At 36.2% G+C, this 20,327-nt stretch overlaps 2 protein-coding genes across 2 annotated transcripts in view; both read left to right on the forward strand.

Moving 5' to 3' along the window:
• The window catches only part of LOC110450454 (peroxiredoxin-5, mitochondrial-like), a 6,070-nt gene extending 3,183 nt beyond the window's left edge, over nt 1–2,887 (forward strand). Inside the window, exons 5-6 of the mRNA XM_021497993.1 lie at nt 414–508; nt 2,347–2,887. Coding sequence (XP_021353668.1) covers nt 414–508; nt 2,347–2,464 — 213 coding nt within the window. The 3' untranslated portion in view covers nt 2,465–2,887. The remainder of the gene's footprint in view (nt 1–413; nt 509–2,346) is intronic.
• Nucleotides 2,888–14,478: 11,591 nt separating this feature from the next.
• LOC110450455 (tetratricopeptide repeat protein 9C-like) lies at nt 14,479–20,123 on the forward strand. Its single transcript, XM_021497994.1, has 3 exons — nt 14,479–14,787; nt 16,487–16,660; nt 19,076–20,123. Exons 1-3 carry the CDS (start codon nt 14,514–14,516, stop codon nt 19,204–19,206), a joined length of 579 nt encoding a protein of 192 aa, XP_021353669.1. The 5' UTR covers nt 14,479–14,513; the 3' UTR covers nt 19,207–20,123.
• The last annotated feature ends 204 nt before the right edge of the window (nt 20,124–20,327 follow it).

Raw genomic sequence — 20,327 nt, forward strand, 5'->3', positions numbered from 1 at the left:
GGGGGGGGCATGTGAAGGCTAAAGGAAAGGTGACAGAAACAGCCACCAGGGACACATATCTTAAAGACAGGCAAACCTACCAAGTGGCAAAGTCATACAGGTTACAGAGGTTTGGTTTGCTTGTATTTTACGTCTTATTAACAGCTTTGGTCATCCAAGGACGTGCCAGGTTTTGGTTGTGGGGGAAAACTGTAGTGCCCAGAGAAAAAACACAAACCCTCGTCCAGTACCTGGCGACTGCCCAATGTAGGCCTATAGTTTGCGACCTAGTGGAAGAGGACATGATACCAAGGGGATTTAATGGGAAGAAATCATGTTGATTTAAAATGATATCTATATTTTTTTTTTTTTATATGAATTGGAAGTATAACCTTTTAGTATTTTAACTGAACAAAACTTTACAAATCTTTCAGATTCGAATGTTGGCTGACACTCAGGCAGAATTTACAAGGGCCATCAGCATGGAGCTGGACTGCCGGAAAATCATGGGCAACATAAGATCTAAGCGGTAAGGTTGGGTAATAACGATTTTATGAATACTGATATAAAATCATGTAAGATTGTTACTATTAGGGAAAATGATATTAGGTGTAGCATATTTCTTCTCACTTTATTCATGCAGCATGTAAGATAGTGTTATATCCAGAAGAAGTGAATAGCAAGAAAGACAGTCCATTAGATGAACAGTGCTAAAACCAAAACAGTGGATACAATATCTAAAAACGAAACAACTGAATGTGATGTTGTAGTGATGCTTTTCCAACTCTTCCTCATTCACAAATACTTTATAAACAGCTCAATTCTTTGTTAAAGCCTTGTCGAGGGTTGAACAGCTCAATTCTTTGTAAAAACCTTGCCAAGGGTTGAACAGCTCAATTCTTTGTTAAAGCCTTGTCGAGGGTTGAACTGCTCAATTCTTTGTTACAGCCTTGTCGAGGGTTGAACTGCTCAATTCTTTGTTTAAGCCTTGCCGAGGGTTGAACATGTACAGCTCAATTCTTTGTTAAAGCCTTGTCGAGGGTTGAACAGCTCCATTCTTTGTTAAAGCCTTGCCGATGGTTGAACAGCTCAATTCTTTGTTAAAGCCTTGCCGAGGGTTGAACATGTACAGCTCAATTCTTTGTTTAAGCCTTGCCGAGGGTTGAACATGTACAGCTCAATTCTTTGTTAAAGCCTTGCCGAGGGTTGAACAGCTCAATTCTTTGTTAAAGCCTTGCCGAGGGTTGAACAGCTCAATTCTTTGCTAAAGCCTTGCCGATGGTTGCTTTTCAGGTCTAAAAAAACCTTCATTCAGCACTTCATTTGCATTCCTTTTCAAGTGTGAAGAAGATAAGAAGAAATTACTTGAACCAGGTTTTTGCTTTGTGCAATCTTCAAACTATGTCATCCATCAACATTAAACCAATCAGATGATGGATATGGAATATTTAAGTGGTATATGTATAGCTCAAGTATAACCTAATAACTTAAGGCTGTATGCTACCCTACTGAAATGTTTTCTTCTTTGCTAAAAGAGTTTCATAATAAGGAACCTAATTTAAATCAAGATTGTAAATTGTCCATGTTCCTATTTAATGATCCCTGTACCACTGCAGAAATTAAAAAATTCAATAAAATGTATGGAGTGTAAAAATGCAATAGGTCTGGACCACTGATCATTATACCGTCTCTGTAACAAACTGAGCACTTAGTAGCCAGGCCCAGTCATGCTAAAGTTATAAGTTTCGGAGACACGGCACGGCACTGTGTTGTATCTTTGAGCAAGATACTGTACTCCGCTTGTTCCAGTCTACTAAATATATATATAAGCTGTAAATGAGTACGTGGTTGGGCAGTGCTAGACTTGTTGAATGCTAGCTGTGAGCGCCGAAATATGGCAGCACCGGCTGTATATGCTCCCCAAGGAGTTGAGAAAGATATTGGCTGGTTGCAAAGGCCCTATAACCGCGGATAAAAAAATGTGAACAGCTTTCAGATGACCTACCAACTAGGTTGTGATAAAGCGGCATATAAGAACCTCAAATTATTATTTATTAACATCATGAATCAAAATAAAAGTAAGGGGAAGTAACTCTATGTACAAAAAAATAATCTATTTTGAAGTGTTTTGACTGCAGTGGGACAGGCACCCTGAGGTGATGAACATTTGTAATACAATGATAGCACTACAGAAGTTCTGAATTATTGTGTGTTATCATAAATCAGAAATATAAGGGAGATAACTCAAACGCCTTATCACAGGTCTAGCAATGATGATGTAAGGTACATGTAGCATACTACCTTAAATTAATTCTAGGATGCTTGTGTAATTTGACACTGTCTTATGTGTGTTTTTTTGCCCTACAGATATTCGATGGTGGTGGAGAACGGTGTCATTCAGAGCATCAACACCGAGCCGGATAACTCTGGACTTTCCTGTCTATTGTGTATCAAAAACTACAGATCAAACTTTAAACCGGGATAATTTCTTTACAAATCACATACAGCCAGAATCAAATGATGGCTGTTTGTTTTTGTGTTTATTTAAACTATAGTGGTAGCTTTTTGAAAGCTTCTCTCTCACTTTATTGCATTTTATATCTCTTGTGAACATATACATCGATATAGATACATTTATTATTAAATTAATAATTGAAAAAAGATCTGACACAAGTTGCTACCGATGTCGTAAACATTTATCCCTGTGTCTACCAGCATGCTCTGGTTCAAATGCTGGCAAACGTTGTAGACCCCACGGCTAGCACAGCCTGTCAGAATGAGTTAATATAACATGTGTGTTCTACATAAATAGTCTTTTTCTTTGCCACTTTCATGAGTTGAATTTGTGATAAAATTTAATATTTCATACATAAAAAATCTCTAACCTCCATAAGTGATCCATTCTCTTTTTCTCTGTGACTGAACATAAATATAGCATTCATGTCGAGCTATTGCCATTTGCCACGCCAAGATTTACAACAGACATGAAATATGTATGGGAATGATGCTTACAATATATTTAATAATTTCATATAATTTAATCTTACTTGTAACAAGCATTTTCATTGGCTTAAAAAATTATGTTATCAGTCCATAACGTAAAAAAGTGACGTCTCTGCTTGTAATGTCACTTTTGATTGGCTGATACAGCGGCGTGATAATTTTTAGGAGATAAAAAGTCCATCAATAAAAGTGGATTTACACAGGGATTGTGTATAGTAGATTAAATTATAAGAATTGACTTGAATATATATTTTATGTTATGGAGCTATAACACAAAAAACCAGAGTGTAATATGGAACACTCCATTTTTTTGTGTTACCGGTATATCTCCATAACATGAAAAATATATTCAAGTTAATACTTAAATAGAATCTGATATTATTGAGGAGAGAAGTCACACTTATATACATAGGTCATTAGTTGGTTGGTTTGTAAACGTCCTATCAACAGCCATGATCATTTAAGGAGGTGTTGTAGCCTGTAGGTCAGTTAGCTAAAACTAACGGGGCTTTTTTTTCACACAAATTTCCCTCACATTCTGATCAGTACAATGAAGCCAATTTAGAAACTAATTTATTATTTATTATTTTCTATATTATTTACTTCACTGTTTTTTATATGATTTGAGGTCAGTACATTGCTTTCCTTACAAAACATGCCCAAAACTAATAAAAAATATATATACCTGGTAGGTGGTAATATACCTATAGTTACCCTCTTTAAATATTTTGCCATAAGTTGCTAAAAATGTTCTTATTTTTTTTAAATGTTCATATCGCATTATTTGTAACAAAAATTGCCTCAAAGTTTCAATTTTATTTTAAACAAAAGAAAACAATATCTAAGATTAATTCCATTTTATTGATAACAGTAAATGCTGAAGACACAAGAACATGTACTAAAAGAAGTTCATTTGATATAAAAAAAACAACACCATAACGGTTTAAAAAAAAATGCTATTGGGATTAAAGTGGGTGGTATTTAGATTAAATTATAAAAATATGTCTTCCTTTTAGAAAAATTACACCAAAGAAATGTGTGGATGAATTTAAAGTAGCATGTGCACTAGAACTTGAAAACATTCAGTGATATTTTAGTGCGTTAGAGGAGCAGTTAAACCCACTGTAATGTTTTTATTTTTTTACCTGGCTCATCGCCAACATATCTCCTAGTCCCTTTTTACTTAGCGATTTCTTTAAATCTCCCTAAATATATTGCAAAAACTGTTTTCTAATGCCAAAAATTCACTGGACAAACGTTGGAAGTATAACAAGGTTTGACTGTGTGATATAGTTATAGGTGTAGGGTAGAGTGAAGCTTCCAGCGATTTAGTAAATATTTGATCCGGATATAATGTATACTGGGAAATTGTCACTGCAGTTTATTTTACGCCTTTTTAACCAACCATAATGAGGGCGAAATAACCATTACAGCGATAAAAATTAACAACATAATGTTCATAGTTATCAAATGTAAAGGGCCAAGTTAACACTGGGCGAGAATTTAAAATTTATTCAAAATTTCTTGGTGTACGGTATCTAATATACAATGTTTTGGTGGGGATGTACGTGTATATGTGGTCATCATTGTTAATTATAAGTTGAATAGAAGAACTTGATTGTAGTGAGTCACGTTACTAATGGTGTGACAACTACGTGGTAAAGTCACGGACTTCAATCTAATTCCGTGGTAAAACCATGCACTGTATAGCGGGTTATTTATGCGACTTTAATTTTTGGCGGTTTTGACGCAAAATTAGAACATCAATTTACACAGATTATATAATTGCACGATCTAGACACGTGAAGGTACACAGTTTTTGCGGTGTTTTAGCACAGAGGTGGAACACTCCTCATATAAAGTGTCTAATAGTCAAATGAATGGGCTTTTATTACAATAGAACTATTTGATGTGTGATACATGTACAATCTATTTTTAAAATTCTTGTTTTTCTTTTGATGTATATAAATCGTTACAACCACAAATTCGCTTTTTTCTGATAGTTTCACCGTTATGATGTTTATTATCATTGCGGCTCATTTTTAGCTTGTCATATCATTCTTCAGATCACATTTTCGTGATCAGGTTATTGACCAGCAAAATTGCGAAAAATGTCATACTTGTGAAAATATCCTGCTATACGGTCTATTGTTGGACAGGTATTTGTATAAAGTGTATAAACTCACTGTGCTTGGTGTATTGTTTTATTTTACCATGTTTTTTTTTTGTTTTTGTATCACAGGTGCTTGAATTAATTGATTTTTTCCACTTGAAAGATAACAGACTTGAGCAAGGCTATTTACTGCAATACCACATTATGAACTGAAGTACACTGTCCTTACTTGTCCAAGACATTTAAAGTGGAAAAACTGGTTGATTCATATACCTGTGATTTGTACCGATTCTGTAAAGATGGACCATGTAAAACTGTCTCATGTCTAGATCTTGCTCTGAGTAAATTATATTTCATATGTCTAAACATTTTCTTGGGATTGAAAAGTATGATTGTAGAAAGGTTGTGCATCACAAACAGTAAGTGTTTTATGTGTGACGTTTTAACAACTAGTACGGTACTGGGTACCCTGTCATCTGTACCAGACATAAGTCATGGAAACATCACACATAAATTCTTAATGGTTGTGATACATAACCTTTTTACAACTTATATTTCATACGAACAATCCTAGATGTCCTACCCCTGCTCCATAGCAATGGTATACTGCCCGCTGGGATTATAGATTAATTTGTTATTGTATGCAGAAAGGTCTCTTTTTGATTTCCGTGGATAATATAAAATCAATACCATGGAATCACTTATTTTCGTGGATTTTTTTTTAGCTTGGTTGATTTCGTGGGTAATTTTCATCCACAAATTCATAGGTCCACAAAGCAAGTTTGATAAAAAGCATTTCTCGGCATGGATCAGTATACTCATAATCCACAAATTCATGTACCCACGAAATAGTGATTATTGCGCTAACCATGAAATTTGGGCCTAGCGAAAATATCTCATTTCACAGCACAAGTTGCTATCGGAATGTGAGTGTGGGCTTATCACCAAGCATGGGCTTAACTCTGAAATGTTAATTTCTTGATTTATTGGCTGCCATCATAGTTATCTCCCTTGTGACGGAGTCCGTTATTTTCCCTACATCTAGACATGTATTATTATATAATGTTTAATTTAATTTGTATGTGATAATTGACATAGATTTGTCACCTGGCTCAAGAATAATAGATAGAGATGTTTTTTTGTTCTCAGGTATTTGATGATTCAAATCCCATTGTATACAGATTAAATAAATTCATCATCTTAAAATATATATATGTCGTTTGTTTTATTTTCATTCTAGATAATCGAGGATAGTCAATCAAATACATTCATACCGCTATTTTCCCAAACAGTTGCCAGCAGATTAAAAAAGTTCAACCAGGAAAAGCTATCAGAACTTCAGTTATCCATGTACTAGCCACTACTGTATTGAAGTTCTGTCAGACGGGAGTTGGGCTATACCATTAATGGGGATTATAAAAGTGCAGGAATTCGTAGGTTGTCAATGACGTCACGCTCGACAACAAGGCAGAGCACCATTTTGGAGGAGTTCAGCGTAATTCTGCTGCTTGTAGCCATGATCTGATAGTCCCATCACATCATAGATAAGAACTAATCTATTATGATCACTGTATTTGTAAGTCATAAATTATAGGACAATCTGAAATACAGTAAAGCGCATGTGTTACATATGTCTATATTATTCTCTAATGGACAGCGTGTGTTTTTTATAGGGCTTGCATCCAAGTTGATTTGTGAACCGCTTTGAGACGACCTACGAACTAGCTAGATTGTGATAAAGCGGTATATAAGCACCTCAAATTTTTATTATTAAAACCTGTAGCCTAGAATGTCTAGTCCGAAATGTCTGATTGTAATGTTGCAAACATTACTACAATATTAAAGTCGGTGTTTTAAGACTTACAGATTACTACAGGTCATTTGTTCTAATTCTGCTCGGTGTTGGATTTCAAGGTCACAGATCAAATGAGATATGAACCACATTTTATCAATTTCAGCTCACGAGTCCCAATGTGCCATGTGAGCGTGCGCTGTGGTTTAGTTTCAATTGTTCAGCATCAATATTTTACGTTACACTGTTTTTCTGAATCACCAATTGCGTGTTTCAGAGTTATCTTCTCTTGTGAGCAGGTATTGATTGTTACGTCATTGGTTTTTGTGAGAAAATTACGTCGTTTTCTCAAAAATTGACGACGTTACTCTCACACACCAATGACGAAACAATCAATACCTGCTCGCAAGAGAAGATAACTCTGCAATACGAAAAGACGGAATAGGCATAGAGTGATTATTTTTGGCCGGTACCAACCTGGTTGGAGGACTGTCAAGTTGTTTTCCCAATATAAACAACCTCGACTCTCTTTCAAGGTCACGGAGGTCATATTTTTTTTTTAAACCTAAACAATTTCCTCTAGATAGCCAAGAGACCTAGGATGGTGATATCAGGCCATCATCAACCTTAACATAAGGGCCTATCAAGTTTGTCCAAAATGGTGACCGTGACCAATTTTCAAGAATAAAGGAGCAACATTTCTTAAAAACTTAATGACTTGATAGGGTGATGTATTTAATCACGGACTTAGATATCAATCATTTCTTATCTAATTCTGTGGTTTAATGGATGTTGTCGATGTCGCATTACGCCATTTGTGGAATTTAATCCTTTTGCACAACATGCCTAAGAAATTTGAAAATATATCGGAAGGAGCTTAATTGAAACTAGCGGAAATTGGCTTTCTGATTTCTTCTTAATAGCTATAGAATAATTTAACCAATGAATATTCAAAATTATATGAAAAATAGATCATTTTAAGACCTTGTTTACGGCCAGCATTAGATGATATATTGGGGTAGATTGATGTACAATTTTGGTACATTTTACAATATAACTTTGAGATAGGGTTAACTTTCTAACAAATGTTAACAGGATAATATCAGACGTTTCAGTGATTAGAATCAACTATTGGTAATAATGTCACCCCAAAATAAAGTTGTACACGAAGAGTTTATCTCAATTAGTAAAACGTCTAATATTACTCTGAATAGATCGGGCTGGGTCCATACGAAAGTCTGTCAGGGTCACTTATGGGGAAAAAATTACTGGAAAGTCGTAAAAAAAACCCCCAAAACTACGTTATAATGCGAAAAAAAGCGTAATAACATGTAATAACGCAAATAAAGCACGTAATATCGCAAAGTAAGGTAATAACCGTAATAACGCGAAATAACATGTAATAACGTGAATATCAACGTGATAACGTGAAATATACACTTAATAACGTGAGAGTAAAAGACGTAATAACGCGAAAAAACCCTTTGTAATAACGTGAAATTAACACGTTATAATGCATTTTAAATGAATTAATAGTTAATCATACAGTAGCCAATTCGAGTTATATGCATACCATATTGAACTTTAAACGATTGGATAGGTATTGACGTCATGACGGATGGACACAGATAGCTGCCGGTTATTGACATACTGTTTATTTCAAAAAGTATATGGTGTGATTCAAATTTCAGTTGTCAAGATATGGTATGAACTGCTTGGGAATATTAAATATTTAAGAATAAGACAAATTTCGTATGAAAAAAATGCCTTAGGGATGGTTTAAGCTAGGGGTCTAGCCGGAACCAAAATTCCTTAATTCCTTGAGGTACTTGAGGTATGGCCATAGTTATAACACAACCAATGCTTCTCCATTTTAGGAACTCTCGAGGGGTCACAGCTCCCGGTTACATGCCATGAAAGCCCCTTATTCTATTTGCCAGTAAGTTTTCCTAGGGAGTCGGGTCGTAATGACATGGCCTCAACACATATGCTGATGACGTAGCCATTTCTGTCCAGGGCGCGGTGTCCATGATTGTGGCTCCAACGTAGTCATTTCTGTCAAGGGCGCGGTGTACATCAGTGTGGCTCCAACGTTCATTTCTGTCAAGGGGCGCGGTGCCAGTGAAAGGCAGCTGTTTCATGCACACCTTTTGTTCAGTTGCCCCGAAAATGCCTGCTCAATAAGTTTAGACACGGCCGTATAAGTACGTCGTTCCGTGGACCGCAGCCGCTGTGACAACATGTCTGTATCTGAGGAGCTGTCCGACCTCAGAGCGTGACCAGGATGGGCAGGACTTTAGAATCTCCGAGGGCCTGATAAGCGTCAACTTACCCCCTCATGTCGACCGAACACGTCAGTGAAGTGTAGACGTAAAACCCATCAACCAACCAACCATTTAGACACGGTTGTGTTGTCAATATCGCATGAAGGCGCATTCCCTTAACATCGAATCTTGACGTTATTATCGGGTTCCGAGAGATCAAAGAATATATTCAGCTTGCGACAAAAATTATACAGAAGATGAGTTACATTTATTCTTACTTGTCCTGCTTATTATGACCTAGAAGGCATTCTCTCACCAACTAGAGTGTATAGATGACATCACAAAAAACCTGGATATTGGAAAACAAACAGATCTGCTAATTCTCGACTTCTCCAAAGCTTTCGATAAAGTCTCACACAACTTACTGCTCCACAAACTACACCACTATGGTATTAGAGAGAACACGTTACGCTGGATAGAGGGTTTCCTAATTAACTGAAGGCAGGTTTTTGCTGTAGAGGGTGAAATGTCAGATGAGGCCAACGTTGACTCTGGGGTCCCTCAGGGCTCAGTACTTGGGCCGAGCCTTCCTCTTCTACATCAACGACATAGCATCTTCCCTACACTCCACTGTTCGTTTGCTTGCTGATGACACCATAGCCTACCTCACCATAAATTCGGACCACGGCTGCAAACTTCTTCAAAACGACAGATAAACTGGCAACCTCGGAACAAATGTGGAAAATGGACTTTCATCCGGATAGGTATGCAGTCATCCAATTAACTACAACTACACTCTACACAATTGTTTTCGGGCACACGATAAATCAACAAAATATCTAGGCTGTACCATAACTTCTGATCTCAACTGGGGAACTCACGTCAACAACATATGTAATAAAGCCATCAGAACACTTGGTTTTCCCAGACGAAACATCCACATATCCCCTAGGAACATCAAAGATAGAGAGCATACAAGTCACTAGTCAGGCCCAACTGGAATATGGGACCCATACCAACAGGGACAGATAAACCAGCTAGAACAAATACAGAGAAGAGCAGCAAGATATGTAATGGACAAGTACAGAAACAGATCGAGTGTTGGGGGAGATGATAGAACAGTTGCGGTGGCCCAGATTACAAGAACGTAGAAAAAAGCACGCTTGTCTATGATGTATGATATTATGAACAACAAAGTAGACATTGACCACCAAAAGTACTTCAGCAAGCCAACCAGGACATCAAGGCATTCACACCAACACAGTCTACAAACAAAGACTGCAGGAAATGGTCGTTCTTTGTATACAGTGAGGGACTGGAACAGCCTGCCACCTGATATTGCCTCAGCAACATCACTTGCGATCTTTAAGTCTCAAGTGACCCAGCATATCAACTAAATCCTTTCCACTGCTTTTATCCAGTTTTGAATCTGATCTTTAAACTTTTAATATTAATGTGCGCACGCACAAACTGGCATAATCTTTGACACGTCGAAGGTGGCCGGAATTTGGAAAAGAAGAAGAAGACCTGAGAAACAGATATACTTTGAGCGATGTACTACCGACGTCCCTGCGTGTAAAAATTAATCGAGTTGTTGTCATGCAAACATGTTAAAACTGTAAGTAGATTGGGTTATTATTTATGGTCTGCTACCACCAAAGGAACAATCCTAGTGTAGTAAGCATTCATTATTATTACAGGAGCATCAGGGTTGGGTCTCTCCTTAACTATATATAACCGGTTACATGCAGTGTCCTCCCACTTGTTTACTAATTATAATTTGTGCTTTCCTTAAAGGACAAGCTTCCTTACTTACTATGACCCGGTCTCCTGTTTCTTCTGTCACTCCCCTTTCATAATGATCTTTCTGTCTGTACTTTGCCTTTTCTATTGTCTTGCTGGCCAGCTCGTAGGATGACTGAGTCGAGTCCATAGATACTCTATGTATATTGAATGACACTCGATCTGGTGTTTATCGCGTCTTGGAATTCCAAAAGCTAGGCTTACATGTACCCTTGGTGGTCTCCTAAACACGAACGTGAAATGGTATAAATAATAATATCATGGGCATTTTCCAATGGGGTAACATGTTTTCTTTAATCAGCATTTTGGTGCAAATCCAGTGTGCCGCTTGCCCATTACGTTTCGGTTAAACCTCTCGCACATCCTATTTCCCATGGGTGGTACCACGGAATTAGATTGCTATCTAAGTCCGTGGTGGTACGGAGTGATCCAGGATTTCTCTATTCCTTTGATCTTGCACAGTTCCTGGATCAACATTAGGTCTACGACAAAATTAGCCCTCTGGTCTGTATGCATCCGCTTGTGAAATCATTACGAAAACGTTGGTAAACAAGATCCTCGCTGACTTATTACATGAAGGATAACGTTCAGCACTTCAATTTTATTTTACTGTGAAACAACCTTCATATTTATCAGATCATGTTAAAAAAGAGTCACACTATCTTGTAATGTCAGGTTTGGTGGACTTAAAAAGCCCAGGCTACAAACTTTAAAGAAATATGTGAGTAACAACATGTCTAGAGAAAACTGGTAAATAGTCTTACTTTACCATACCTACAAAATGAAATCCTTGACTTTCAAGAGATGCATATTGTGGATAACGAGGAAAGTATTGATAAAGCTTCTGAAAAAATATGTAATATCTACAGTGTAATGCAAGAATCCTGTATGACTACAAAATTTAAATGTAAGAAAAAAAGGAAGAAACGGTCACAGTGGACTGATGTGAGTTCTTTAGTGTACGGAGCACAGTAAATAATCTAGGTCAGAAATGACAAAACAGACATTTAATAAAGAACTGCATGCCAGTTTCTTTTTTACGGTAAAGAAATTGAAGGCAATTACAAAGGCAGAGAAAAATATATATAAAGAAAATCTACCATGTAAACTCAATAATATTCCAGCGCATGATTCTAAACAGTTTTGGGCCTTTCTTAAATCTATTAATAAAAATCAACTAGAAAATGTCGACCCTGTTAACTGGTCTGCTTTTGTTGATCACTTTAGAACCTGGGTCGCAAACAAAAGGTCAATCCAGGATTTCTCAAGAATTGGACACTCTAATTACAAATTTTGATACTAAACTTATAACTGATCAAGCTATTAGTGTGAAGGAGATTAAACAGGCAATTCGAGATCTCAAATGTGGCAAGAGTTGTGGCCCAGATAATATAACAAACGAGGTCATAAAGCACTCTTCTCCAGTTATGCTGAATAATCTATCAAAACTATGCAATATCATTTTAAATTGTGGTTACTATCCAGAAAGGTGGGGCAGATCACACTTGGTTCCTATATCTAAAGCTGGAGATAAAAGCCTGCCAACTAATTATAGAGGTATATCCCTTATTAGTTGTCTCAGTAAATTGTTTAATTCTATTTTAAACAAAAGACTCACTGAATTTATGGCAGGTAAGTTATCCTACCTTCGATTTGGTTTCAGGAAAAAGCAAAGAACCACAGATAGCTTATTTGTACTTAAATCTCTCACTACCAAGTATGTTTATGGACAAAAGAAAAAGGTATTTACCTGTTTTGTTGATTTTAACAGGACTTTTGACTCGGTATGGAGAAAAGGTTTGCTCTATAAGTTAGTTAGATATGGCATCGGCAGCAAACTCTTTCAAGTCATTAGTAATATGTACAAGAAAAGGTTGTCTGTCTTAAAATTAATTCGTTCTTCTCCGATTACTTTGATAGTTTTAGAGGACTCAAGCAGGGGGATAGTATGAGTCCCTCTCTGTTCAATTTATATGAAATGATCTTCCTGATCGATTAAAAAAATGATCCTTTAAAGCTTGTCGACTCGGAAATAGGTTGCCTTATGTTCGCAGATGATCTGGTAATATTGTCTGAAAGAGCCGAGGGATTTCAAAAATCATTAAATAACTTATATACATATTGCAAATAGATGGAAACTTTCAATAAATACCCAGAAAACAAAAGCAATGGTAATCAATTCAACAAATCATGTTATCAAAAACTACAAATTTAATATTGTGAAATATAATATAGACATAACTAAATAATATAAATATCTTGGTAACCTGATAAATACAGCAGGTAAATTTACACCGTCTGTAGGAATTGTCCAACAAAGGTCTCAAAGTTCTTTTTGCAATAAAAAAATTATGCAGAAAATATCACAAACTTCCCAGTGTAAACTCTTTCAATCCTTTGTAAAACCAGTCCTGGCTTATAGTGCAGAAGTATGGTGCATGGATTTATACCAAAAGTAGAATACTAGACAAGATTCAGACAATTTAAACCCTTTGATAAAGGAGGCTTATCTATTAAATAAAACTTTACATGAAAATGGCACATATACCTGGTTTAGTTATGCTAATGATATTACATTAAACAATGATTTACATCAAATTATACAGGATCCTGACGCATTGTTAGGTAATTACAAATATACCAACTTAAAATTAAAATAAAGCAAAATATATAAAAAAAAAATGAATCTTTAATAAACAAAAACTTTTAAACGAGAGTAATAAATTATTTATGTATAAAGACTTAAAGGTGGAGTATGTCCCTGAAAAATACCTTAACATATATAACAGTAGTAATTTAAGGAAAATGTTTACTTCATTTCGTGTATTTGAACATTTCGTGTAGCTGAAGCTAGCCATGGGGCGTCTCAAAAGTATACCAAGAGACCAGAGACTCTGTAAAAAATGTGGTGTGTTAGAAAATTAAGAATATTTCCAAAAATGTATTCCTGATCACAATGATGTTACCTTAGATACCAATTATTTGACCTCAATATTATCTACAAACAACTCACAGTTTATACTGGACTCTTGCTTATTCATTAAACAGTCTCTAGAACTGAGGAGAGTGGGCTTGCTGACAGTATAAGATATGGACTTTGCAACTAAAAATGTTTAAATCAAATTTTCTATTTGAAGCTATGTTAATTTTGTTCATGTGTATATTAGAAATATAAGTAATCACTTTGAGACTTTTCTACATGTCTATGTATGTATTTCACTGTGTTTTACTATTTTGCCTTCAAGCTACTTTGTAGTTACAAATGTGCAAATAAATTTGAATTGAATTGAATTTATAAATGTATCATAATTCAAGTCACCAATAATAGCTCAGTATTCAGGATAATAGCTGAAATTTATCATTTTTGTTGCAATTGTATTCAACTTGGTAGTAATGTATTCAAGCAATAAATAATCAAATATCGTTTTCAAAACAGTGTTTCATGTTCAAATACACTACGTTGATGAACTGTACAGAAAATAGCTGTCTTGAAACCTTAATGTTCAGACCGACACGAGTGATCTCCCTTCATCCATGTGTAACTAGTGCTGTAGTGAAAATGCAGGGAGCCAGTGTAAAAATTAGTGATGAAGAAAAGATCAGGACAGCTGCGACGTTTAAAGCTGATGGCAATGCTTTCTACAAGGAGAAAGACATCAGGAAGGCTATCGGGAAATACCACAGGGCCATTTTACAGCTGAAAGCTGTTGGAAGTGAAAAGAAATGTGCTGCCTTGATGCCGGTGCCGGTGGCTCTTTCTTCACAAGAACTGTCCGACGACATGAAAGATTTGTTTACCTCTTTGAGAGTGGACTGTTACAATAATTTAGCAGGTATATTGATTTATGTATGAAAATCACTGCCTAATGAATTACTGGTCATCAAATCATCTGTGTCTGCTAACCTACAATGGTACAATACGTAAAATTTGGACGCTCTACAGAGCTACAGCACTGTTTATATGTGTTTATACATGTGCTATGCCTACATATAGGTACACATCGATAGCTATAGGTACACATATAGTTGGTCTACTGACCTTGTGCGTACACCGTCACTACACGTGCTATGATTGCACAGGTATATATACAGTGTGAACAGCTGTTTTATTTCTACAGTAGTAACAGTACTGAGTAGGATTTTGTAGTACACAAAGTACTTTTATGTAAATACATATGTTTAATAGTGATGAACTCTGATGAACCTCAGAGAAACTGAAATCTTTAGACAGGACTTGATCATGTGGTGTTTACTCAATATATATGTAAATGCAGACTGCATAACTTTTGTGAATGTATTGAAAATATTTAGCACACATCACATGTACATGCAGGGATCAATCTTAAGTCCGAATTATTATCACGTTTTATCGACTTTTTTCATATCGGTCTGTCATCGATTAACGACAGACCGATATGAAAAAAGTCGATAAAACGTCAGAATAATTCGGACTAGGATCAATCTAGGGTTTAGCCTAATTTTGTGTGGTTTCCCCTAAAACTTTTAGGGGAAACCACACAATATTAAATGCTAGTGAATCAAGTCTAGATTGATCCCTAATATACATGTAGGTATCATATGTAAACCAGTGACCCTCTGAACTCTAGACAGACACTCTACCAATTAAGCTACCTTTTTCAGAGCTGGTCACAGACGATTGACCCAGTCCATTATTTTCCCTACATTCCTCCCTCCTTTTTCTTAATCTTTGCCCAGAAGACTTTTAACTATTTACAGCTCGGGTTCGGGTATTAACCCCTTGCTAAGCATTCACCCCGTGCTTGGAACAACGTTAACGGTTGTGGCAAGCTCGCCAATTTTTTGACAGGAGAAAGAGAAATGTAACTGCCAGACCAGGGTTTAACCTTTCACCCCTATGTAACTTCAGTAGACTCTACCATGGATTGATATGGATGAGTACATTATTGTCTACAGTGGTGAAAGGGTTAAACCTGGGACCCTTTGAACTCTTGGAGGCATGGATGCTCTACTAATTGAGCTACCTGGTCTCTTATGATGGACCCAGTCAAGGTCCGCTACAGTAATATTAAATGTAACGGAAAGTGATATTAAATATTCTTAATAAAGAATTTTTATCTTGAGACATATTTATAGTTAAGTGGAACTAGACTATCTTGATCACTGGTTACCAGGTAGCTGAATTAGTTAGAACGTCCGTATAGATTTCGGAGGGTCACTATATACATAGTAGATACTAGGACGTTAACTATGGGCAGAGATTCAAGTTTGTTCAAATCATTAGTAAAACCTTCAGGCAGGTAGTAATATATATATGCATGGGTATATACGTAACAGTAGACTCTGGGAAAAGGTCACAGGACCAGAAAAGGCTTTTCATTGGGACACTCTTTTATTAAAAGCAACTGAGCTACCAGGTCAATAGTGGTTCCCCCAGCGCTGTCTCGCTACATATGATTTACCTGTATGTGGGGCTACCGCTTGTTTTATTAGTCCTCATGGTAAAATGTTGAAGTCTTCCAATGAAATGTTTATATATATTGTTTACCACAGCATGTCTACTACACCAGGAGGCCACTAACTACAGGAAAGTACTGGAGTACTGTGATCAAGTTCTAGAGGACCAGCCGTCCAACAGCAAGGCCAGACACCGTAAGGGAGTCGCTCTTTACCACCTGAAGCAGTACGACGAGGCTCAAGCTATCCTCCTTAGTTTAAATGGAACAGGTAACAACAACACTAACAAAGTAACCAGATGGCAGAATTAACCATTTAGAGACACTCGACTAAGTCAACCAATGGTTGTAAAATATAAAACTGTTACAGGAGATAGAGAATGTGTAACGGCCAGACCGGGGTTCGAACACGGTACCCTCCGAACTCTAGACGGACGCTTTACCAATTGAGCTTAACCTGGTCGCCCATGATCAATCCAGTCAAGTTCCGTTACATTGCTCCCTCCTTTTTCTAAGTCTTCGCCCCTAAAGACACAACTATTTACATTTTAAGTTTTGGTATCGCCTTCATAAGCATACTCCCAATGCCTGAAACAAGGGCTGGCAAGCTCACCAATTTTGTAACAGGAGAAAGAGAAAATGTAACGGCCAGACCGGGGTTTGAACCTGGGACCCTCTGAACTCTAGACGAACGCTCTACCAATTGAACTACCTGGTAGGGACGATGGACCCAGTCCAGTTCCACTACAAAACAAAGAAAAATTTCAACTTAAATTAATCACTCTTGTGGGCGCCAGGAAATTGGAGTACATGAACAAAAACACCACATGTGGTCGAGTAGGTCACCCAATACCTTTTCAGGTCTGATTGGGGAGTAAAACTGCCAATCTTGGTGAAAGAAAAGTGTGGTTTTCACTGGTCGACCTAACCACTCTAATGGTGAGCATAGGATGAACATCTATATTGTCAAATCGTGATCTTTTTAAATTTTGACCAGGGTCGTTTCAATTAAACCATGGTATACCCATCGAGACAAGAGACAACCATTTTCAATCTTGGTAGGCCTAAACCATGGTGAACTCAAGTTCATATGTATCAGTTATCTTGGTCGGCAATGATTTTGTTTCTAGTCTTTTAGATTCATCATGGTCGACCAGGATAAGTTATGCAGTTGGGACTGTTATACAGGATATCAATTGAAGCGAGTGTTGTCTGTTGTTGCTATTTGCGTTCTCTGCTTTTACATCAAGTATTTATGTACATTAATTAGTCTTTACTAAATCTGCCAGAGGGGATTATAGGGTTTTGTATCTTCCATCAGTGTTACATTGTCCTGGGCATATCTCAAACTATCTTGTCACGTATAACTGCCAAAGTTTGTATGCGAGTACCTGTTGGTGGAGTGTAACATAAAATGAAGGCTGGTCTTATGAGTTACTATTAAGAGTTATGGCCCTTTGTTCACTAGAATTATCCAGGGCAAGACTTTATATTTTTTATCTGAATACTGCTTGGAAGTGTACATACATAGTGTCCCATACTATAAAGAGTTATGTCCCTTTGTTAATATTGCTCATTACAATTTGCCAAAGAAAAATAGAACTCTGATATGAAGGATTTGCCACTTATGGATTTTAAATAGAATATCCTATCCCTTGAATAATGATTAATTAGTTAAAAGCTGAAAAGTGAACTTTTCCGGATTTCTTTTTATAAGCTATTAGAAATTGTTAATGCATCTCCTTTAATTTCAATTAAATTTGCTGAATTCTGATTGCTTTGAATTGTTTTTATGTGAATGAGGAATGTCTTTGACTTCAAGTTTTATGAAGTTGTTTAAAAAAGAATGCTTTATGAACAGGCGGCAAAACATGGTAAAAGTAAACATGATTGGCTTGCTTTATTTGGTTAGTATGCGGTGCAACATTTATATTCTAAGTGAGAAAAGCACCCATCTAGCCATGATCCTCGATATTCAGGGTCTATGCTCACTTTCGCTCTCTGCACCCCTGGAATATGTCATAGCAAAATTGAAGGCACACTGCTAGCTATTTGAATTTTGATTGGTGTCGGGTGAAAAAACCTGACCAATCACTGGGGTAATACTTGTCCTTTGAAGATTACAGAGGAGCCGCGACCGACCGACTTTTACCGTTAGGCCACCAAGAGATTCATCAAAGGATCAAACTGGTCTTCTCGCTTCTTTCAATTATGCTTTGACATATTCCAGGGGTACAGAGAGCGAAGTGAGCATAACCCCTGGAGTGTCGAGGATGCGATCTAGCTAATCTACCTTTCAAGTGCTTGGTGTGCACATGTACAAATAAGCTGGCCTTTTTTATTCTGTTGTGGTCAATGATTTGTGTCGTTTACTTTTGTCTGCAGACCATTTTTATAAAAAAAAATTTACAGATTTATCAGTTAGGAAAGAACAGCTATTGATATTTGAAATGTTTCTGCAGAATTAATGCTGAAAAAACCCAAATCTGATTAAAATCATATGTTACATGGCTTCGTTAACTTCGTAGTTCAGGCGGAGCCATGTAACAGATGATTTTAATCAGATTGAAAAAAACATACTCTATAAGTTTTTTTTGTTTTTTTTACAGCTGACTAATTCCTATTCATTTCTGATTTATCTTTAAAAGCTGAATTTGACATATCTATTCTATGTTTTTATTTTCAGATGCGGCAACAAAGAAATATTTAGCTCTATGTAAACAAGCCATTCGGGAAGAAGATAAACAGCTTCAGAAGACATATCGTGCCATGTTTAGTAGCAATTCAACACAACCAACACAGATGGAGGAAACTTGACACCAATGTAAATTGTATGGAAAGTGAAAGTATACAAAGTGACTGCTTACATGAAACCTGACCCATGTAAACTGTATGGAAAGTGAAAGTGAATGATGAGTGACTGCTAGCACGAAACATGATCCATGTAATATGCATTGTAACATCTGAAATGTGACTGCTTTCACTGTTTAATTATCTGTGATAGTATGTGTGATTTTCACACAGCCATCTTTTTTAGAGAAAAGTTCTAAAGCTGTTTGAGGAAGGAACAAAATATTTGCATTAAATGCACTTAAGAATGGTTGCTTAATATGTGGAAGATAGTATGCCCATATTATGCCATAGCCTGGTAAGGTATGGTTCCGAACTGTGGAACAAGTCTAAATTGATACAGACTAAACCATTATTGGATCAGACAGGTTCAACTTGAACAGTCATGTATACACAGATGTGACTGAAGGTTGGTTTATACAGGTTTCCAGATTAGGTTGAAAAGATTGTGATGCAGACAAGATACAGTCGGTACCTTAGTAGATTGTATAACAAATTCAAAATCTGTAAAAATGATGAAGTTACATTTTTTCGAAATATGTTTTCATAAGAGTTTTTAGATACCAAATCTCCACTGTAATGAGTTAATAAATCTAGCAAGACATATTTTGAGTTATTATATAGACATCGCTTTAAGAATTTCTAGGGAGTTGATATGTGTATTAGAATGTTTTCTGTGAGAGGGATCCAATATAGGCACTACCTATCCTAGTAAATCTTTAAAGGTTCATGTGTGTTTCAAATCAAAATGAAATGTTATTAAATTTAATATTGAATAATATTTTAAAAACCTTATTTGGGACCTTATTCATTTGAAAAAATAGACAGGGAAGTTCAGACTTGGGTCTCAGCCTGTTCAAGGAGAAATTACAGGAAAAGTGTGATTATATATATATATTATATATATAGTAGATAATAAAGAAACAAGTCATTGCAAAGAAAAATACAGAATAAAATAATAAATTTGTCATTTCCTACCGCTAGGCCTTTCTGCCTTCTTTGGTTCCAAAATAGAAATTAGATCGGAAATTAACTGTAATTCTAAGAATGTTATTTACTCTTTAATATATAAACATTGTGGTGAATTT

Source organism: Mizuhopecten yessoensis, unplaced genomic scaffold, assembly GCF_002113885.1.
Source record: "Mizuhopecten yessoensis strain PY_sf001 unplaced genomic scaffold, ASM211388v2 scaffold5229, whole genome shotgun sequence".
Classification (NCBI taxonomy): Eukaryota; Metazoa; Mollusca; class Bivalvia; order Pectinida; family Pectinidae; genus Mizuhopecten; species Mizuhopecten yessoensis.